This window comes from Anolis carolinensis, chromosome 3 (genome assembly GCF_035594765.1).
Source record: "Anolis carolinensis isolate JA03-04 chromosome 3, rAnoCar3.1.pri, whole genome shotgun sequence".
NCBI lineage: Eukaryota > Metazoa > Chordata > Lepidosauria > Squamata > Dactyloidae > Anolis > Anolis carolinensis.
The window spans coordinates 22,056,830-22,080,849 of record NC_085843.1 but is presented as its reverse complement, the minus strand read 5'-3'; the positions used below and the strand labels follow the sequence as shown (position 1 = coordinate 22,080,849).

Genomic DNA, 24,020 nt, shown 5'->3' with positions numbered 1-24,020 from the left:
ATTTAATTTGTTATGACTAAGATAAATTAGTCATTTATATTCTGCAGGATTTCACACAATCCCTGGAAAAACTCTGCCCACATACAAAACACGCAAGCATTGTTATGAGAGTGATTTTTTTTCACTTTCCTCACAAGAGGATAACAAAAGATTGTCTGTTACAATATGTGCAGTTGGTCCTCCTACCTTTAACATTTACTGTTCTGAAACCAGTGAAAGAGAAATTAACAACCGTGACTTCCTGTTACCAGGGCACCTGTGTCCGAGAACCACATTTACTGGAAAGCAACAAAACAAATGGGATTTTATTTTCCCCCCCCTCTTTACTACTTAGCACACACCACCATTTTTCTTTCTATTGGTGTCAGAGGAAGAAAATATCCAGAACAAGACTGACAGATGCTCAGGCCATAACTCAGCAACTTCAATTGAATTTACATCTTCATTTTTATTTAAGCCATGATGGAACTGCTGGGAATCCCTTAATAGATGCCAGAAAGCCAGCCTTTTCTGACTTGTAAAAAGAACTTACTTGGACAAATATTCCCATGGACATCGTAAAAACAAAAGTGCTCGCCTTTCGAACCTGCAAATCAGCAAGTCCAGAATATCATCTAAAACTGCCAATGAAAACATTTTTGATTTCAGTTGAGTGCCCCCCAGACCCTTAAAAAAAGTACATACATACTAAAAAAGTAGAAAAGAAGCAAAGCGATGAATTCCAACAACAAGGAATTTAATTACTTTAAGAAGTCCAAAGTGATTTCTGAATACACCAATAATTCTCTATTTTTTAAATAAAAAAACACCGATGTGCATCTTATATGGAAAAGTCACTTCCAAGCAAGGGAGTTTTAATGAGCCAACATGCTGAGTGGTGTGTTGCATATCCCTTGCAAGCTGGAGTAGATACACAAAACTGCTTATTTTCCATGGTTTGATCATACATGTGCATTTTGCATGTCCATCTCCACACAAACCACAGTATATTGTTGGTTTATGAACCTGGATTGTCTGGAAACAAATGCTTCTTATAAACCAGGTGTAGATGAAAACTGGGCCAGTGTTCTAAGATTGTCAGTGTCACTACAACCTAGCATTACTCCAGGAAACATTTACATTCATTTTTCATAAATATTGTGAAATAAGGATGTAAAAAATAAAAGCAAACAGTTCTTTAGATGTGGTATTGGTTCTCTAGGCATAAGGGAAATTATTCTTTGTACTTGTTTTGCTATCTAAATGGTAGAATGTCAGGATGAAAGTAAGTAATCTCTTATCCTCTTCTAAATTTATTTTGCTATGATGAAGTGTTTGACATATTTGCCAACTTACACTGCTCAAACAATGAGATCAAAAATTCAACTCACATAAGAGAAACCAATAATGTGACTCCCTCTGATATCATGAGTTGTTCCTTCAGAATGGGAAGGAACTATACTCCTCACATGTGACTGACCTTCACATATACTGATATCCTTATTTCAAGAAGCAGTCAGCTCAGTGTAGGAGATTATTGCAAAAATGTGAGAGTAGAGTTTCTTTGTTTGTTTTTGTTAGAGAAGACTTTACCAGATCTAACACACAATGCAGGAGATCTCCTTTATCATTCATTTAAAATCCTATTGATTTTGTATACCTGAGCCATCAAATCAATTGAATTTACCTACAGGAAATGAACAATTGATTCTATGAGTCTTCTCTAGTTGGAGACTAATCAACAGGACTCCATCTATATAGTTGTGCATTCTTGGATAGTGCATTCCTATCTTCTGTATTCTCTTTCACACAATATGACAATAAACAGGGCAGTTGTCTGATACACAGCTACAAAATGTGGATATTCTTCACTAGAAGTTGGAGATTTACATCTCTGAAACACAATGTAGGATCATAGCCACTGTGACTATGTCCTCCAAGGGCATCCACATACCTTCAAAACCTGGAAGACCTTTAACAGTTGTAGGTAAAAGGTAAAGGTTTTCCCCTGACGTTAAGTCCAGTCATGACCGACTCTGGGGGTTGGTGCTCATCTCCATTTCTAAGCCGAAGAGCCAGCGTTGTCCGTAGACACCTCCAAGGTCATGTGGCCAGCATGACTGCATGGAGCACCATTACCTTCCCGCCGGAGTAGTACCTATTTATTTACTCACATTTGCATGTTTTCGAACTGCTAGGTTGGCAGGAGTGAACAGTTGTAGCCACCTTCATTAACTGCCACCATCAAGACAGAGAAGGGTGTTATTTTCAACTTATAATGACCCTATGAAAGAAAGAGCTCTAAGGCACCCAATCATCAACCCCACTCAATTCTTTCAAACTCGTATGAATGACGTGAATGCTATGCACAAGCTGTTGAAATGTGTCCCAGGGCAGGTTAAAGTGGGGGGAATAAACGGAATGCTATATTTTTGGAGTGAAACTGGATGGCACAATAAGTGTTGGATTATGCTATCATATATGAAGTGCAAGATGGGTTTACAGGGATAATGACTGAAGTTTATTAGCAGCAAGAACTTGCAAAATGTTTTAAGAACAGATGCTGTTCTTCCTTCATTTCTGCCGCAATGCCAAATTGGTAGATGAGAGGACCAAAGTATCAGAATCGCCACATTTATGTATTGTAACGCTCTGTCAGTTTTCAACAGACTAAAATTCATGAAGACCATACATCTGTCAGCCTAGAATAACCCCTAAGTTTGGTAGCTAGCTATATCAATAGGGGTGGAATACAGAGGAAGACCTCATTTGTTATGTTCACTGGAAATCTTAAAAGAGATGCAAAGCAGCACATGATTAAGGATGTGTTTTTATGCTGTAAAGACTGAAGTGTAAACTTACAAAGTGAAAAGATACAATTCAATTAGCACCACAAAACTGAGGCATAAAATATGTAATATTGAGAGAAAGCCTGATTGCAGAATAAAGATATATTTTTTGGTGTAGCACCTGCGTAACATTTCCTGCCAGAGATAACATACTGTCAGATTAAAAAATATTTCATAAAAAATCCACTGTTTTGCGGTTCATATTTCTCAGATAGTTTTGACAGGTTTTTCCCCCATAGGGAAGGGAACCAGATATAATTAATCGCACAGTAATATTTCCACATTGTGATCCACGTGATGGGTAGCTTTAAGAAATACAATACTTCTTTCAGAAAACTCAAAGATGAAACATTATAATTTTATATATTATTTGAAGTGGTGTGTTATTTGAATAAGAGCGACTAAACCAGTAGAGTCTGGTTACCTTCCCTACTGATCTCTTTTGACTATTTTAATGAAACATCACTGTGTGTGTTCTTTGGTCTATTTATCATAAAGATTTACTTTGTGGGGTAAGTTAAACATTTCTCCCAATATAGTGTTTCATTTCTATTAGCATGCAATCACAGACATACATGGGGAAATTTACAAAGCTGTTTTGAAGGCAGCCTCTCCCCACCATATTGTACTAAGAAGAGCCACTGATAAATCTATTGTGATTGGTTCTCCAAATAAATATATATATAAAAATTCTGGTATCTCTAGTCAGGACTCTGGAAGACCAGGATTTGAATTTTCACTCACCCATGAAAACCTATGTAATGACCTTGGGTAAAATCTCTCAGTCTCAGAGGATAGCAATGGCAAATCTTTTCTCAATAAATCTTGCCAAGAAAACCAGAAAGAGGTTCTCTTTAGGGACAACATAAGTCAGAAATTAACTGAAGGCATACAACAACATCTGAGTCCCAGGTTGGGAAAAGGGTGGATATAAACAAATATGATCACGACTACCACCAGCATCTCCTCTCTTTTCTCCGTCTTCTTCATAGGGTTAAGAAACTTAATTGAAACCCTGGAGTCTCTGCCTGTCTGTCTGCAACACTCAACCAATTAACCAGTGGACTGATTCAGTATGTGATATCTTTGAATGGCTATTTATAGCAATCTCAATTTCTAGTGATAGAGATTTTTAAGTGTTAATTATGGTCTCTGTGAAATACTTTCTTTTTAGTCTGAAATCCACCTTCATTTCAGAAGGTGTATCTGCTTTTTCAGCTGTTATGGGCAGCAAAATGTCTTTCTATTCATCATGCACAGTTCCTTATAAACTATTATCATGCCATCATTTGCCATCATTTTCCTAAATTAAAAAGTCACAAATATTTTAGCCTAGCAAACGACCCCAATCACTTGATTATTTTTTCTTGATCTCTTAATTGATGTTTCAGTTAAAAATGGCTGATGTAAGAGGCAGTGGAAAAAATTACTCATCTAAAAGTTTATTTACAGATTTATACCCCTCTTTGCTAACATTCAAAGGGACTAACAGTGGAGAGAGAGGCAAACATTAATTAAATACAGCATCTGCTAAAACAAATTTTCCCAGGCAACTATCAAATAACATCTCAGCCGAGCCCTTCACAGTTGGATTGCCGGGGCCAATTATGGGAAAACAATCTCATGCTCATGGTTAAAAACTGTTTACAAGTGTTTTCCTGTTTACAAATAGAAAAAAGAGAGAGGGGGGGATGAAATTCAAGGTTAATTGGGGCAATTCAGCTCTTATTCTGCAAAAGAACTTGTTAGAGTTTAGTATGAGCTTTATGTCCAAGTCCTGTAGTCTCTTCACAGTACCTACATTTTGGCAAGAAGGAACAACTGTACAAATTAAGGTCCATTTATCCCAAGACCTAGATACATCACTTCATGATTCCAATCCTTGCAAGGAAAGTCTTCATATCCCTTGTGAAACCTCAAACAGACAAGCTTAAATGCAGCATAAAGGGCAGTGGTTCTCGACCTGTGGGTCCCCAGATGTTTTGGCTTTTAACTCCCAGAAATCCTAACAGCTGGTAAACTGTCTGAGATTTCTGGGAGTTGTAGGCCAAAACACCTGGGGACCCACACATTGGGAACCACTGATATAGAGTAAAATCTATTGGTGGTTTCTTACAGTAAACAAATAGGAAAGTAGAAGCCGTAGGTTAGAAGCAGACATTGCCCAAAGCTAGATTATACTCAATTGATATTGTCTGCAGAGATACTCGAAAGGAACACCTCAGCAAGTGAGAGTCCGAAAGTGTCACGTTAACACTTGGAAGCTCAAACAGTGGCTGATAACTAATGAGAAACTCCCTCCTGGGCACACAAAAGACTGGGCAACTTGGAAGCCGCTAAACAGACTGTGCTCTGAGACAAGATGCAGAGCCAATCTTAAGAAATGGGGCTACAAAGTGGAGTCCACGAGGTGAGTGTGGAGAAGAATAAACCACAGACCATTTACTACAATGCAGTTTGTACCCTGCCACATGCACAATGGAGGATGTTCTTACAGTGACAGTAGAGGCACTCGAAGTGGCCAGCTTCTGGTCAAAGGAAATTTACCAGGAACAGGAGTAGTTGGCATGCTAACTTTAACCACTCCTGGTCACTTTAGAAATTGGACCTTTAGTTGCAAGGTTGAGTTCAAAAATGTACCCAAACTACAAATAATTATATTCCCTGGGTGTCTGGCAGAAGAGGGGTAGATCTCTATTAGCCACAGGAGAAAAAAAAAAGCTCATTCTTCCATGGCAAGCATGGAGATCATCTAGCCCTACCTAAGAATTCCTGCAGCAAGGAGGATTGGAGTACATCACTGGTTCTCAACCTGGGGTCCCCAGATGTTTTTGGCCTACAACTCCTAGAAATCTCAGCCAGTTTACCAGCTGTTAGGATTTCTGGGAGCTAAAGGCCAAAAACATCTGGGGACCACAGGTTGAGAACCACTGGAGTACATGGTCAACAAAGCTCCTTGAACTCTACTTTTTAATTCATCCATCACCTTCCTTATGACATATTGGCAGCTTTATTTTTTAAGTTAGGCAATTAAGACACCAATATATTTGTGTTTTCATATGGGAGTGGAGGAAAAAGCTAAACAGGCTACTAGCTTCCGTAAGTTAGTAAAAAGCTTGCAGGCTTGTACTGCAGTCATTTTTGAGCATTGCACTATGATCCTGGAGACTGGAGTTCCATTAGCCACTTAGTCATGAAAATCCACTGGTATTCTTGGGCAAGCCATATACTTTTATTCACAGAAAACCCTATGAAAGGGTGGCTATAAATTGGAAATGATTTGAACACACAGAACAAGTGACAACTTTTGCAAAGTTATTTACCAGACTGTGGTAATGACTCGTCTTATAGGATTGGTTGTTGGAAAGACTACAACAAGATAATGTATACTGAATGCTTTGATCTCTCTGAAGTGCTATATAAATGCAAAGTATTGTTATTCTTATTATAGGCACTGAGCCAAATCAATAGAGAAACAAACAGATCTGTCTCTTGCTGTGCCAAAAGCAATAGCAAGGCAGATGGAATGCAGTGCGGAAGAGAAGCGGGAGGAGGGAGAAAGTCTTTCTTTATTATCTTTAAAACATCTTCGTTTGCTTCTTCATCTTCTTTCATCTGACACAGGCCAATGAGTGCGTGAACCAGGATTTCTTAAATACTATGCAGGACGGATAAGAACATACCACAAAAAGGTTTAACCTAAAAGCAGACAACACAGTAATCCATGAACTCAACAACATTACCAGCTGGGGACCAGTAAACCACATTGACCAAATAAGGAAAGTGACTTCGTGCTCGAAATCTTTTCCCACTTAGCTCACTCCATTTTTCCTATGATTTGTGCTATAAATGATAGAGGTCACTCTCCCCCCTCTCCCCACACTGTCTGACTCACATATAATAAACTGCTAAGCAGTCCAATGTATAGCTCAGTTTGGATACTCTAAGGGTGGGGGGGGGGGGAGGAAGAAACTCAGTTACATTTAAAAACAATAATACTATAAGAACATGAAGACTTACTGACATACACACACACCCAGACACAGAAGAGAACTTTCTTGAATTTATGCAGAAGTGCCCTGATAATATTTTCAGACATTCTATATTACACCCACTCAATCCCTTCAGTTACAAGATCTTTAAGGTAAAGGTTTCCCCTGACGTTAAGTCCAGTCATGTCTGACTCTGGGGGTTGGTGCTCATCTCCATTTCTAAGCTGAAGACCCGGCGTTGTCCGTAGACACCTCCAAGGTCATGTGGCCGGCATGACTGCATGGAGTGCTGTTACCTTCCCGCCAGAGCAGTACCTATTGATCTACTCACACGGGCATGTTTTCAAACTGCTAGGTTGGCAGAAGCTAGAGCTAACAGCGGCCGCTCCCGCCGCTCCCAGGGTTTGAACCTGGGACCTTTCGGTCTGCAAGTTCAGCAGCTCAGTGCTTTAACACACTTTGCCACCGGGATCTTTAAAATGTTGCAAATTTCAGGGTGATATTTTTATATAACGTATTGCTAACCTTATGCTATGCATTGTTTTCAATGGGAGAACCAGCTACTGTTCCCCTGCTTCTAATGTCTGTGTTTCATTCTACTGGAATGAACTTTTCAAACTACTACAAATCCAGATCAGTCATGAAAATTTCAGCTATACAGACTGAACGTTGCCCATTAGGATCCCCCAGAGATGTGGCAGATGTTCATGATTTGGCTGAAGGATTAATAATAGGATATAATGTGCCATGACTGTGCAGGTATAACTAGCCTTTTCACCTAATATGAAAAATGAGAGATGGAGTACTAGACATTATTTATTTACAGTATTTCTACCCTGCTCTATCTCACCCCAGAGGGGACTCAGAGCGGCTTCCAGTTTTGGCAATTATTCAATGCCACACTGAAACATAAAAGCATACAAATATACAGCACAATTAAACTTTAAAATCAAAATAAAACATATTAAAAACATAGCACAAATACCGCAATCATCATCCAAGCTGCTTTATTTATATCGATTCCATAGAAGTATATTGCACTGTGGTTATGGTACTCCCCAAATGCCTGGTTCCACAGCCAGGTTATGACTTTTTTTCTGAAAACCAGGAGGGAGGAGGATGATCTAATATAGCTGGGGAGGGAGATGCTCTCTCTACTCTCTCCATCATGACACTGGCTCTGGGCTTTTTGAATGACTGGGTGGGAAAATGGTAGCGGCAGCCAGAAGCATCTGGCCCCCTGAGGTGATGCTAGTGTTTTCACTTCCTTACAAAAGAATACTTGACTTATTCATGGGTCATATCAAAATCCATAATTTTGACTCCAAAACCCACCTTTGACTGACACATGATGTTGACTTATAAAGGAATGTATGGTGTAATTTAATTAAATGGAATTCAGTTTACTAGATGGTAAAAGAAAAAAGGTTGTGTGTGTTTTAGAGTCCTTTTACTCCAAACTTCAAATTTTTAATTTATGCAGCTATGTGTGTTCAAGTCACCTGTTGACTTATGATGACACCATGAATTTCAAAGAAGTTTCTCAAGCAAATGGTGGTTTGCCCACTTCTTTCCTCTGAAATATAGCCTACAGCACCTCTCATTAGTCGATGGTCTTCCACTGAAGTACTAGCCAGCGGTTAAAAAGGCTGATATTGCCTTTTCCTTCAGGTTAACCACAAGTTCACTAAAGGAATTTCTTTGGAGCATATAGCTCTTCCCAATGTCTCAGCCTCACAATTCTGTTTTCCTTGTAACAGTTACAATTTTTCTTGTAAATGGTAAAATGTTGTCAATCACCTAAGTTACTGGACCTCGGTTGCAACAAAAGCACCACTGGTCTAACATAACACATTCTTAAGAACTGAAGTTTACATTTGCTGGACTAGTCTACAATCTATCTTGCCCAAACTATTCATCCAGACATTTCTGAGAAGCTGACAGGCAGTACACAATATGAGCAGATATGTAATTTATCCCCAGCGTCTCATATTCAGAGGTATACTGGCTTCATTCTGCATTGGTCTTTCAGTGTTTATTAGCCACACCATCTTAATAAATGTATTCCTTACCTATGTTTCACATCCCCAAATTATATGACATCAGCCACTTAAGAATTCTACAACTTAACCAATTTGGTCACTATCTATATATTTTCTCCCTACCACACTGTATTATAAATGTCTTCAAGTCACAAGGAACACTCAGAGGTGGTTTCACCAGTTCCTTCTTCTGACAAACAGCCTACAGCACCTAGAATTTGTTGGTGGTCTTCCATTCAAATACTAACCAGGGTTGACCCTGTTTGGTCTTCCAGTTCAGAGGGGATACACTGCCTTTAGGGTATGTAGACCCACTGGAGTCCTATAAATGAGCTCTTGTAAATTGCCCTCAAGAACACATACCTATTTATTATGACACAACAGTTACTTGGAGGAGCCAGCTCTTACAAGCTCCAGAGCTTATTTACAGAGTTACTTGAAGGCATTTTCGCTCACTATAACCTATCAAATGAGAAGTTATTTATTTGTTCTACATATGTATCCGATTTCTATAGTTTTAAGAACAATTCTACAAATACTGAAAGAGGTAGCATAACTCTAAGCAAAATTCTAGATACTTCAAATGACTGGCGGCACCCTTTTAAAGATCCATATCATGTTAAGAATATTTTATTGAATGTGTTTCTCTAATGGCTATTTTTCTACGTACTATAAGGATTTTTTTGTTTCAAATGTGCATGAGCAGACCAATTTGCAGTTCCCTAACTGATACAACCCTTCTAGCCTATCATACTATTTCATTCTGGAACTTATAAATCACTATAGACTGTGTTCGGAACAGGAGTTACATCAGCCCTTTGACCTAAAATAGACCTCTGGAAAACTTACAAGCCAGCCATAATAATGATAAACATCTCTTTTCCAACTTCAGATCATTTAACCAGTTTTTAACACATGCATGCACACACAAACCATGTATAATATTTAGGTAAAGGTAAAGGTTTCCCCTGATGTTAAGTCTAGTCGTGTCCAACTCTGAGGGTTGGTGCTCATCTCCATTTCTAAGCTGAAGAGCCGGTGTTGTCTGTAGACACCTCCAAGGTCATGTGGCCGGCATGACTACATGGAACGCCGTTACCTTCCCGCCAAAGAGGTACCTATTGATCTACTCACATTTGCATGTTTTCGAACTGCTAGGTTGGCAGAAGCTGGAGCTAACAGCGGGTGCTCACTCCGCTCCCAGGATTTGAACCTGGGACCTTTCGGTCTGCAAGTTCAGCAGCTCAGCGCTTTAACACACTGAGCCACCGGAGGCTCCTGTATAATATTTAAACACTATCAAAATAAAAAGCAATACAGATAGATTAAAAACTACAGCTCCCACACAATGCAACCACACTTTCCAAGTCTATCTGTAACTAATAGTCTGCTTGAATAAAAAGATCTATTGCCAAAGGCAACAGTGATTACCCACGTCAGATTCCAGTATTTGTTATTGTATTTTATTACGCACACTTTATTGTTACACCTGAACCTGGACAAACTGTTGCCATGATAGATCTGGTTTAGTGAAAGATGCCAAACTTTAAATCACTTTTTGTGCAATTTTGTCATTTCAACTAGTAACTATTAAGCTTAACCACAGTTTAGAGTTCAGCCAATATAGGAAATGGCAGTTAAGACAAAACAGAAATGCTTTATATTGATTTCCAATCCTTTCTGTGTAGTTACACTGGGACTCGATAAGTACAATGATAGTGGGTGGCTCCCTCTCCTAGTGTCATAGTACAGTGCAACGTCCAAATGCAACTATTTACAGAACTAGATATTAAATGTCATGCACACAAAATACAATCTATTCGTTGGATCTGTAAATATTTTTAGCACATAACTTACTTTTGCTGCACCTATCTGTTCTTTACGAAATTTCTCCAGAGGTGCTATTAAAACATCATTAGCATTCTGGATCTGAAATGAAAAAAAATCACATTTAATTATAGGATACACAAATCTGTTGTTGTTGTATTTGTGTGTATTTTAAAAACATGTTTTTGTTAAGTTTCAACAAAAACAAACATACATCATCAAAAAGGGCAAAGAAAAACTATGAGGTGGGCAAAGTTGCGAGGCAGTAACTCCAAAGTTTACCTAGTAGGTTTTATATTCTTGTTGTTGTTATTAGTATTTCAAAGGCTGGGTGGGCATCTGTTGGGGGTGGTTTGACTGTGCTTTTCTTGCCTGGCAATATAAAGGGGGTTGAACCCCCCCTTGTACAATTACATAATGAAAAGTAATGAAGAATACATTATATCATTATAATCCCCTTCTTGTTTTGAATCTTAATTTTTTTGTGTGGCTGCCCATTGTGTTTCTAAATATTGTTTCATATGTACAAATCTAACGAATTATAAATGAAAAATGAATTGCAAATGAAGTTTTGCACAACCCTAATACACACACACAGACCCACACACAGACACACACACACACATTTGGCTGGAGTTACATTTCAAATGTACCTGTTCTGACTTACAAACAAATTTGACTGAAGAACAAACCTACAGAACCTAACTTGTTCATAACTTGTGGTCTGCCTGTATATGTATTAGTAGGCTGGGCCAGTATGTAAAAACAAGTGTTTGAGTTATCCAATCATTTTATTTTAGCCCACTTGCAGCCAGTTACGATACCAAAATTGTCTCTGGAGGGTTACAGAATCCTGCTGAACACAATGAAATTATATATTACAGGAAGAGGCAGCAGAAAGCCTTCCTTCAACATTGGCTCCAACTTATCTTTGATATTCTAACTGCATGCATTTTAGATCAGCAATATTATCAATTTATTATCAATTATCGATCAAAAACTGATTAAAGAATGACTTCTGTCAATTTTAATGACTAAAATCACTGTTTAATAAATTACATGTGGGCTTAATATAGGTTGGTCACTCATTGAAATATAGTATACAGATACAACTAACAGCCCTGACATTAACTCAAATAATACAATAGATTATGTGGTAAATCAACTGCAACCCAAACTTGAAAATTTTGACTTAGGCTGCAACAGACAATACATTGCTCTTTAAGATTACATGTAGATGCATACAGACACAAAAATAAATACAAATACACATTAGTTGGTAATACAGGAGATTTCCACTGTTCCACACAATGTGATACAATTTATTTTCATTAAAGAAACTGGTAGAATGCATCATTAAGATTGGAGGAGGAGTGCATGCTTGCAAGTACTGTGAGTGTGTGTAAAACCTAAGTCTGTATTTTTGCAAATATTTTAACTCAGTTATGTGCTGTTTTTGATTGTCTAAATGTCACAGTGGACAGCTTTGGTAGAACTAGGGGTAAAAATGTTGTCCCATCAAATATCTGAGGGCTGCCCCAATGCCAATATCGGCTGCCCCAATGCCAAAAATTGGAAGGGGGGGGGGGGTAATGTTTAACAGTACAACATTCCCCTGTAATCTTCTCTTGGAAGGTTCCAAAAATAGACTAATCAAATTCTTTTTATCGCCAGATACAGTGCTTTTTGGTCCAGCTTTTTTTTTTGTGGTGGGGGGGGATCAGCTATTACAAAATATTGGCAGTCATACTTTCTCCACTCCAGCCATATACCATATTTTATGCAAAAATTAATGCCCCCATCCACAAGGATCCACCATCATAGCCAGATCAGATATGTTTACCCGAACGTAAGACAGTGTCTTATATTAATTTTTGCTCTCAAAGACACGCTAGGTCTTATTTTCAGGAGATGTCTTATTTTGCTCCCTCCTCCTCCGCCAAGGAAGGCATGTGTGGCACGAAGGAGAAGGAGGGAAAGATACACACCTTTCCCTCCTTCTCCTTCGCGTCACACGTGCCTTCCTTGGCGGAGGAGGAAGCCGCCGCCGAGGAAGGCGAAAGAGAAGGAGGGTCTTCCTCGTCAGCGGCGGCTTCCTCCTCCTAGGTCTTATTTTTGGGGAATGTCTTATATTTGGCAATTCACCAAAACCTCTACTAGGTCTTATTTTTGGGAAAGCATGGTATCAAGAATTGGAGGACAAGGCTATCAGTAACAAAGGCAGTTCCCAAGTTATGAACAAGATAGGTTCTGTAAGTTTGTTCTTAAGCTGAATTTATTTGTAAGTTGGAACAACTATATTTTTAAAGTGTAACTTCATCCATATATGAGCTTCGGCTAGCATAGGGAAGAGTTAACAACCCTGGAGTGTTTTTTTTTTTTTTTTTTTTTGGCTGTCTGTGCCCCTGTTCAGAAGAGTTCATCTCTTTTTCTGTCCCTTGATCATTGGACTATGAAAAAAAGGCTTGTTGTGAAAACAAGGATTGGTGATAAAGGTTCAGTGGAGACACCTTTTCCCCATGAGTGAATTTCTCCATGAGTGAATTTATCTTCCTAGGGGTAGATTTGTCACTTCCTATTGTCTCACCCTTGTTTTTAACTATGAGTAGTTTGTAAGTCAGATGTTTGTAACTCGGGGACTGCCTGTAGTATTCCAAAATTAAGTAGCCTGAAAGCTATATCTTTCTTTTACCTCTTCCTCCTTTTGCAACTGTAAAATATAGCAGGTTTGTAGTTTTTCTAATAGAAGAAACCACCATCTTCTAAAGTCCCCTGTTAATTATTCATAACGTTATCTTCTATTTTATCATTTCTCTTTATCATCCACTTTGGGGTTCTAGTGTAATATGAGAGTGGAAAACTAGGATGTATAGTATGCAGATAGATATTAAAATTAAAATTGCAGCACAGGTGGAATATTTCCTGTTAAATAAGTAAGGAGGTTTGGAAGATGCATAGACAGAAAAGTAGACTATGGATTGCTATAACTGAGATGCCCTGAGAGAGAGAGGAAAAGCATAATATAAATACATATAATACATATAATAACCACCATAACAATATATTTCCATGGCTAAGGAACCAAGACCAAGAAGACCCCATCCCGGGTCACCAGCTGAATAACCTCAAGCGAAGAGGGATGGTGAGCTGAACTTCAAAAGAACATCTCAACAAATAAGAGAGATTCCTTGAGAAAAATGGGTCCTTTAGCGCCATTCCCATAACTAAGAAGTAGCAGAATTATGCAAGTATTCATTTACATAAATAATTTATGCAACTAACTTATTAATAATGAATTTGGGTTCGCTCAGGGAAGAATATTAATTTGTAAAAAGGAGCCTGGATAAAATATATTCTAAAGATGATTTTTTCCCCTCCTAAATTAAGGAATTTCCCACCACAATATGATCTCTTGCCAACTATTGTGTTTCACTCCTCTTCATTTATGACTAGCAATCTCTCTGGATGGGCAATCTAAATAGTCGTTCCATCTGTCTCAAGATTCTGCATTTGTAAGACTAAAACAGCCTTTTTAAAAAAAACCTTATAAATATTTGAAGAAGGAAAAAACATTTTTACGCTGAAGCTCCCAGAACTGTAGTTATTTTAAAGTAATTAAGTTTTAGTGTGGAACACTTGTGTATTTCAATGCTAATTGTAGGATATGATGGCAAGACTAGTATTAGAAACAATGTTTAATATAGCTATCCCCTTGCAAACCCCAATACCATTTCTATTTGGAGAACAATTTCGTTGTGCTATAATCAACTTCTAAGCTCATGAGCACTTAATATGCCAAATGAACTGTTAAGGATATTTTGATAGCTGGTGCTTAAAGCCAGCTGGGCTGCTGAAGTGGGAAAGAGATGTTAACATATTAGTAATGACTTTTAAAATCAATTACAAACTGCCGCCTTGCACATATGAAGCAAGAAAGTGACTTTGGATAGTGCTCATGATATCAGTGGGTCCTCTTTATACTATTTTATTTGTGTTTAATGGTCTATTCACAACTTTTAACATAAATGTAGTATTTTCCAACTGGAGATGGCAAATCCTGAGAAGATACCACATATCCTTTAAGTGACAGTGGAACTCTCTCCCCCGGGCTGTGGTGGAGGCTCCTTCCTTGGAGGCTTTTAAGCAGAGGCTGGATGGCCATCAGTCCGGGGTGCTTTGAATGCGATTTCCTGCTTCTTGGCAGGGGGTTGGACTGGATGGCCCATGAGGTCTCTTCCAACTCTACTATTCTATGATTCTATGATGGCTTGGGAAATATTATTAGTTATGCTCTTTCTCCATGAATATAGAAAAGTCACTGCTTGGAATTAACTCAATAATTTACCAGATTCTCCAATTAAGCACAGAGTTAAATAGAGTCAGCCCTCCATATGTGTAGGTTTAATTTTTGCAACTTCAATTATATGCAGATTTTATTCATATATTCTTTCTAGGAATCTCTGGGTCCTTCAGCACCATTCTGTTGTCAATTTACAGTGGAAGTTGATCATAGAGGAGGACCTGGAGATTCCTAGTGTCGGAGGATTAGGAGATTCCTAGTGTTCTCTCATGTTAACAAAAAATATTATTTTAAATTGTATTTTTTCACTTTCATGGGGGCCTTACAAAAGTGGAGGTCCTTTTTAATATGGTTTAGAGCACACTGTCAACGAAGGTCCGCATAGTGAAAGCAATTGTATTCCCCATAGTAACCTATGGATGCAAGAGCTGGACCATAAGGAACGCTGAGCGAAAGAAAATAGACGCTTTTGAACTTTGGTGCTGGAGGAAAATCCTGAGAGTGCCTTGGACCGCAAGAAGATCCAACCAGTCCATCCTCCAGGAAATAATGCCCGACTGCTCACTGGAGGGAAGGATATTAGAGGCAAAGATGAAGTATTTTGGCCACATCATGAGGAGACAGGAAAGCTTGGAGAAGATAATGATGCTGGGGAAAATGGAAGGAAAAAGGAAGAGAGGACGACCAAGGGCGAGATGGATGGACGGTATCCTTGAAGTGACTGGCTCGACCTTGAAGGAACTGGGGACGGTGACAGCCAACAGGGAGCTCTGGCGTGGACTGGTCCATGAGGTCATGAAGAGTTGAAAACGACTGAACAAGTGAGACGACGACGAGAGCACTGGGGCTCTAGAATTAACCACATCTGAATTCACTGAGTCTCCAGTAGCACAATGGGTTAAACTCTTGTGCTGACAGAACTGCTGACCAGAAGGTCAGCAGTTTGAATTTGAGGAGCGGAGTAAGCTCCCATCTGTCAGCTCTAGCTCCCTATGGAGGGACATGAGAGAAGCCTCCCACAAGGATGGTAAAACATCGAAACATTCGGATGTCCTTGAAGATAGCCAACTCTCTCACACCAGAAGCGACTTGCAGTTTCTCAAGTCACTCCTGATACAAATAAAAATTATAGAATTCACCACATTTCACTTTGTCACATTCAGAAAGACAGGATGAACTGCTGCATCAGAATAAGTATTAGAATTGGAGGGAAAAGGCCACCTGGCTGTTTTCAGACAATCCAATCTGTCATTTCTTTTGGAAGACACAATCTTTTGGTGCCCAGGCCAGATCAGTTTCTTACTTTTACTTCATAGGCTCTCCTTTGCTGTTCTCTGCATTTCAGAATGGAAATACTAGATAATATTTATTCTGTCCCAGGCAGCATTTTTATTTCCATTTTGCTAGACTGATAGGCATTTAATGCTACATTAAATGTGCAACCATTTTAAACAAAATTATGATAGCACTCAATATGATTTAATCACTTGAAAATAAAAGAAATGGGATAAACTGTACAATTAGTTCTTGCTATAATTAAATTTTGTAGCCATTGATAAAGAAGCTGATGTTGTTTACCAATTAATTTAATGCTGGATATGAATTTTTGCACATGGTATCTTTGTCTATGTATGGTAATGACATCTGCAATAATATCTGTGGTCTCAATTTAGCATCTTAGCATGTGCTAAACATCTGCATGAGGACCATGGTGCACTGAGCCATATATTCTCCACCCTGAATTACTAAAGCCACTCTGTATGGTTCTTCCATGCTTTGCATCCATTTAACCAAACGCAAAATGGCCACTGCAGATCTAGGAACCCAGGCAGGTCTTAATACTGATTTATTTTTATATCGTGTCAGAAATGACTTGAGAACATACTGAAAGTCGTTTTTGGCTATCTACAGAGACATTGCCTGGATGTGTTACTGGGAGGCTTCTCTCATGTCGCCGCAAGCTAGAGCTGGCAGACGGAAGCTCACCCTGTCTCGCGGCAACCTTCAGGTCAGCAACCCAACCTTCAGGTCAGCAGTTCACAAGGAGTTAATCCATTGCACACTGCAATAATGATGACACAATATTGTTTTTGGCTAAGGGGATGTATCCAGATGCTTCTCCGAGCGTGCCAATTCACTGCAAAATATAGAAAGGTCATGTAGAGTGTCTTCAGGTGATTTTTAGTAAGTCAAAAGAAGACTTTAGGCACTGCAAGGGGAGGAAGGAAGGACATGTCAACTCCTTGAAAAAGAGTTTTCCCACATATAAACTAAACTTAAATATATGAAAATTCCTAATAAAATTTGAACCATAATGTCACATTTTGATATTTATTCTGATTCAACACTGACCTGGCACAAAATGTTTTTGTATGACACCAGTATAAAGGAAACATTACTGTCGCTTTGAACAATGTCTGGAATACGTAATATTTGCTAGGTTAATTTCTTTGTATTTCATGGCAACAGCTTCCGGAAAGATATCTATGGTAGGCTGTCACAACAAACATTCCAGGAAGCCTTGCGGCACCAAGGTCAGAAAGATTTATTATGGCACAAGCATTCATTACCTATTTCTTGCATCATTAGATGAGTAAGTATTAACCCTACTTGACAGGTATATAGTTTTACACAGATTTACCACAGACTATATTTTTTGCATTTCACTGTCATTTGAGAACACCACTTAATGCTTTGTGACTTCATCTCTACTAAGTAGCAGAACTTGTGAGTGAAAAGAAAACAGACACAAAAGATGACCAGGAATAACATTCAATTCATCTGATGAAATGGACTCCAGACCATGAAACATATGCCACAAAGATAAATTTATTCATCTTGTGCCAGAAAATTTTTTTTTATGCTGCCCAGTTCCTTACTGGTTTGTCTTAATAACTTCTAATCAGTTATTGTTCCCCAAAAGTGTTCTTAATAAACAAAAACAGCCACTGATTTAACTGTACCTGATGCTCTCATGTCTGGTGTCTGTAATTGTTCATGTAAAACAAATAATGTTGGAATGACTTGATTTATTTCAATTATTTCACCTATCTTTCCTTTTAATTAACAATGAAGTACAGGTTGAGCACCACTTATATGGAATTTCAAAACCTGAGAATGTCCACACGGATTAATGAGATAGTGACTTCCTTTGTTTTTTGATGGTTCAATGTACACCAACTATGTTTCATACATACAATTACTAAACTATTGTATATAAAAGTATCTTCAGGCTATAGGTATAAGGTGTATATGAAACATAAATGAAATTTGTGTTTAGATGGGTCCCATCACCATGATATTTCATTATATATGTCTCACTTATCCAAGCTAAACGGGCCGGCAGAAGCTTGGATAAGCAAATATCTTGGACAATAAGGAGGGATTAAGGAAAAGCCTATTAAACATCAAATTAGGTTATGATTTTACAAATTAAGCACCAAAACATCATTTTTTACAACAAATTTGACAGAAAAAGCAGTTCAATACACAGTAATGTTATGTTGTAATTACTGTATTTATGAATTTAGCACCAAAATATCACGATATATTGAAAACATTGACTACAAAAATGGCTTGGATAATCCAGAAACTTGGATAAGCAAGGCTTGGATAAGTGAGACTCTACTGTATATCCAAATATAGGTATTTCAAAATCTGGAGGGGGGGGGGGGGATCCAAAATTCAAAACATTTCTGGTCCCAAGCATTTCTAATAAAGGATTCTCAACCAGTGTGAATTTTCCTTTTTACAAAATGCTCCTTGCCTTCAAGAAGCTTACCATCTAAAAACCTTGGGTAGTATTTGATGTGCTAAAGCCTGAAAAAACATATTAGCAAAATAAGGGTTTTTTTTATTCATTATCCTTACATTGAGTGCCACTGACCCGCAAAAATACTGTTTGGGGTTAAGGAACCACAGCAGAACGCATGCATGCAAGCATAACTTTTGAACGGGAAGAATGTACTTGAAAGTTGTGTCTTACAGAGAGCTTTCATGAATGGACATGTCCAGGCACCCAGCCAAAATCAGCATAGTTGTTTCTAATGGTACGATGCCCGGGAGCCTTAAACTTGAGACTACTGTGCAACTCTGCATTCAGGAAAGGCAAGACACAGGTTTACATCACACGGATCATAAAATATCCTAGAAGCAAAGCAAATGTGTGTTAACTGTAATATGAAGGGATGGCCCAGTAGAGATTTACAGACTGGACCAGGACCTCATGGGAACATTTTCTAGTCTCCAGCAAGCCTAGGTTATTAAATCAAGCTGTGTTATGCATTGTCCACAGCTCTACTCACAGCAAAGAAGAAAACATGTCAGAAGATTTAAAGGAATATAGATGTTGCATACATACAATATGGATCTTTTGAATTTTAGACTCAAGTGTCCTATATCAGAAAGCATACACTCCACAATGATCACAGCCTTATTGCTAAAAGGGACTGCCAAGTACAATTGGCCCTCCATATTCAGATTCAACCATCCGTGAATATGCGATCGTGAACCAACTAACCATTTCTGCATCAAGAGATAACAGAACTGCGATCACTTGGTAAGTTATACTAAAACCGGATACAAAATCAATGTAGAAGCAGTTCACCCCTCCCCCCAAAAACCCCCTAAGAAACTATGTTTGTAAACATTTCAAATTCCTCTTGATGTATATAACCATGGCTTGGATCTATATGGATGAGAGTACAATGGTTTCTTGGCTTCTTCTGTGGTTTGATTCCAGGACCCCATGTATGCCCAAGTCCCATTATATACACTGGCATAGTAAAAGTTTGCTGTTTGGATTTTTTTTTTTAAAAAAAGCACAATATTTTCAAGCCTTGGGTGGTTGATTCCATGGATGCAGATTCTGTGGCTACAGAGGATCAACTGCATTGCAAGCCCTGTTGATTGCCCTACCCAGAATTTTCCCAAATCCCAAGTATTCAAATATGAAAAAGTTGAGTCCCAAAAGAAAAATGCTCCAAGTGCATGTGTGATATCTTCCTCATCTTAATCACCCTCTTAGTTACTACTGCTATGAATAGTTACCTAAAGTTGTATGTGTATGCTTAAGCATATAGATTTAAGCGAATTGTCACAAACTATGTTTGCTTTTTCTGTCATTTTGACACATCATTTATTACTTTTCACTCACTATTGTTTATATTCTCTATAGATGCCAATATGAAGCTATTTCACCCATGAATAAATTCTGTTTTCTCCTCAGTGTGAGTGAACAGAAATATCCCTATGCAATTTTTACTTATTATCCCTCTTACTGTAAATAGAAGTTATTCTGTATAGAAATACACACAGAGGATTTTCTTGATGAAAAATCATGTTTTTGTGAGGAAAATGTAAATTCCCCTCTGTCTGACAAAATGTGTCCTCTCTAGACATTTTCTATGTCCTCCAGAATGACTCTATAGTATTCTTAGACTGAAAGTCCTTTCTCAGTAAGGTTTGCTATTATCTACAGTTTTGTGTATCCTATCCAAACATAGTCCAGGAATGTATCTCCTGTAGATACAGGGGTTGTACTGTACTCATTTCAGCAAAGAGCTTTGGTGGAAAAGACATGAAACTCAGAAACAGGATTAGTTTGATAAATTGGAAAGAGCCAGTGGCTCTACCATTTAGAATCCCCTGCCACTATCAGCTTGCACTTTGGCTGAACCCAGCCTAGCAATATTATCTCTCCCACTCCCACAGAGGAAGTGTTTCTAGACAGAGAGCACGAAGTAGTGCGGTGCACCTTTTTTAAAAAAAGACATGATTTCAAATGCTGTAAGAAGGTGTGCTCTGCTTTGAGGCCTTAGTGAGCGGTGTTCGGTTTCACTCTAATGTGTGCCGTGCTGCTTACCGAACAAAGTGAAAAGCAATAAAAAATAATCTTACTGTATATCATGCTCTGCAATCAATACCATTTGTAATATCTTTTCTGGCAGGGAGGTTGCAAAGGAGTTCTGTGCAGTGAAGTTAAAACACATCTTTGCACACAGTTTGGACTAAAAGATCAAAAAGATTTCCGTGTGGCTCTTTCCATTGAGCTTTCTTTGTAGTGCGAAGGATTAATCATAACACCGCAGTGGTCAGAAACAAAGAAGTAAAGATTTCAACCTACCCAGGTGTTGGCACAGATACCAAAGATCTACAAACAAAAGCTTCTTGAGTGACAGTGGGATAGTAATACAAGGGAGAAAAATAAAAATATAAAAGAGCCTCAAAACCTGAGGACTTTTATTAATTTAATTTGCATTACTTCCTCCAGATGAGGAATGAATTAGATCTTGATACGGATGTTGAGAATACTGGGAACAGTATCTTGGTGTACAGGGTCAACATGATATATGGAGTTCACATCTCCAAAGAGCAATGGTTTGAGTCCGAGTTCAACCATGGAAACCTACTGGGAGACCTTGGGCAAATCCCACTGACCACATCTGTCTTGGTGTCCAGGGTCTTCTGATCAAAATGCTGTGAATACAGAGAATAAAATCCACCTGATGTAACCCTATTAGTGATCCTACTAAGTCAGTCTTCTCAAAAGCAAAGATAGGTAATCTAGAGGCCCTGGCAAGAGACTTTTACGTCATAAAGCTCAGATTTGATTATACTGTACTTTGAAAAGCTATTTAATCCTACCACATTCAGAATACTCTTGCCATTATGGTAAGTTCTAAGACAATGACTAGGGGATTCTGGGAAATCCAGTCCAAATATACAACATTTCTAAACTCTGGTCTGGAACTAATAACCCCATCAGCCAGGCAAGAAAATGACTCTCTTTCCATTATTATCAAAGCATTCCAAGCATATTTAGACTGTATTACACCCTGTCCCTCAAATGGAAAGATCTGCCAAAGCTTGGAGAACACCCACCACCCACTCTACAGCTGATGTGACCTTCCCATACTCCCCGCATTGTTTGTTTTATAATAGCTTAAGAGTGAGACTGCAGCAGTGTGCATGTCAAGCATTTACATGCCTCAAAGGCAGCACTCATACAAACATCATCCTGTTCAAATGAACATTGGGATGCTCAGGCATCCGAAGAGCTCAGTTTGCTCTGTATAGAGCAACAGATTTTCTGATATGTACACAACAGGGATTAGACACATCCTTCAAAATTCAAAGTATCACAAGTAACAACGGGCACTCACTCCGCTCCCCGGGTTTGAACCTGGGACCTTTCGGTCTGCAAGTTCAGCAGCTCAGTGCTTGAACACACTGAGCCACCGGAGGCAACCCTAAGGTAACCCTATTATAGAGGGTTTTAAAAATAGGATTTGGTTGGGGAGAAGGGGAGTTGCCGCTGACTTCCTTGGAGGCTGAGAAAGGTTGAGTAGGAATTTGAACTTCTTAGACCAACCACCACACTACCCTGGTACCTTGTGTGAAAGCTGAAATACAGAAACAGTGATTATACTGGTTCAGAGGACAACTTCACAAAAATACAGGTTAAATCAAGGAGTCTGCTGCTTTATTAAGCCTCTCTTATTCCATCAGACTCACCATGTTAATAAATTAATGAACAGCATATTTAACCTTAACAGGTCAATTTTCAAGAGGTCAAGTACTACTTCAATTAAACCTGTATTATTTCAACTTAGCACTTAAAATTTATAAAATGACTGAAATTCTAAAACTGAAGTCCTATATTCTTGTTCATTTCGGAAGCTGCCTGATGTCATACATTTCTTGACCTAACTTCGTTTTGCTAACATTGATTAGTGGCAGGTTTTCTGAGTCTCAAATAGATGTTTCATCACCTCCTTTGAAAATGGACAGTGATGGAATTTTTGCCCTTCTGCATACTAAGAGAGAACTTTGTGACTGAGATATGATCTTCCTCCATCTCATACATGTATGCAGCACTGGTGAGAAAATACGTACTACACATGCTTTTCCCTCATTACAGAAAGTGGTGGAGACTCCTTCTTTGGAGGCTTTTAAGCAGAGATCTGTCGGGGGTGCTTTGAATGTGATTTTCCTGCTTCTTGGCAGGGGGTTGGACAGGATGGCCTGTGAGATCTCTTTCAACTCTATGATTCTATGAAAGCATTTTCTCAAAGGCCTGGGTCAGAAATCTCACTGCATTGAGAGAAAGACTATCAAAATCTGGAGGCCACCAGGAATCACTCTGTTGCTGTAAATAGAATTGAGTGTTAATAACATTGTGTGTTATCCCATATGAAATAAATAATGGATGCATTAATTCTGTTCAAGGAAACATGCTTCCATAGGTGGGTTGAGTTTGTTATAGTGGAACTGAATAGAGATGATACTATTAAAGATAGCTTGTTCCATCTTAATGGTTATTGTGGAGCAAATCCACAAGGCTCTTAGATATAAAAGATTAAAGAGGGGTCTTTTCCAACAGTGGCAAACAGAAAATTGAATGCATTTCTCTGAAAGTTTTATTTGCTTCCTTTTCTGGTCTTCTTCCATCAGCACATCAAGGGTTTGTTTGCTTTTAATTACAGGCAGGTTTAGTCTTGTTGCTTTTAGGCTCACATTGTTCTAGCTGTATTTGCCTCATTACTTTTGGCTTTACATATTAAAGTGGTTTTAATTGTTTTTATATTTTTTCTGTCACCTTGACTGCATGCTAGAAGGAACAACACAAGTAAAATACAGAAACTACCTTGCTTCATATAACATTCATGGGTTGTCAGTTTATGCCACGAGTGCCAAAAGCATGGATATATATGTGCCATGCCAGGGGAACACACCTGATTATGATATACAAATAAGAGAATAATACAGTTGGGAGGGATCACAAGGGCCATCCAGTCCAATCCCCTGCCAAAAGGGCTTAATTCCTTCCATCTTCTCTTGTTCGAGTATTATCCTGCTGGATGCTTGTCAGATCAATATTTATTTTATTTATCTCTCATGCACCAGGACAAGTCATTTTAACCTCAAAGCCATGTCTTGTATAATCCACTAAAATTTAGACCTCCAAAGAAGTCATTCTGCGGCAGTTACTTGAACCACTGTAAATTGTGTCCTCCAAATGTCAACCACT

General features: G+C 38.5%; 1 protein-coding gene across 4 annotated transcripts in view; it reads right to left on the bottom strand.

Annotated features, from left to right (window-relative positions):
- Positions 1-24,020, bottom strand: part of arhgap42 (Rho GTPase activating protein 42) — a 210,307-nt gene that overhangs the window by 83,966 nt on the left and 102,321 nt on the right. For all 4 annotated transcript variants that reach the window (XM_062977124.1, XM_003219305.4, XM_062977123.1 and 1 more), the window contains exon 4: positions 10,720-10,791. In XM_062977124.1, coding sequence (XP_062833194.1) covers positions 10,720-10,791 — 72 coding nt within the window. The remainder of the gene's footprint in view (positions 1-10,719; positions 10,792-24,020) is intronic.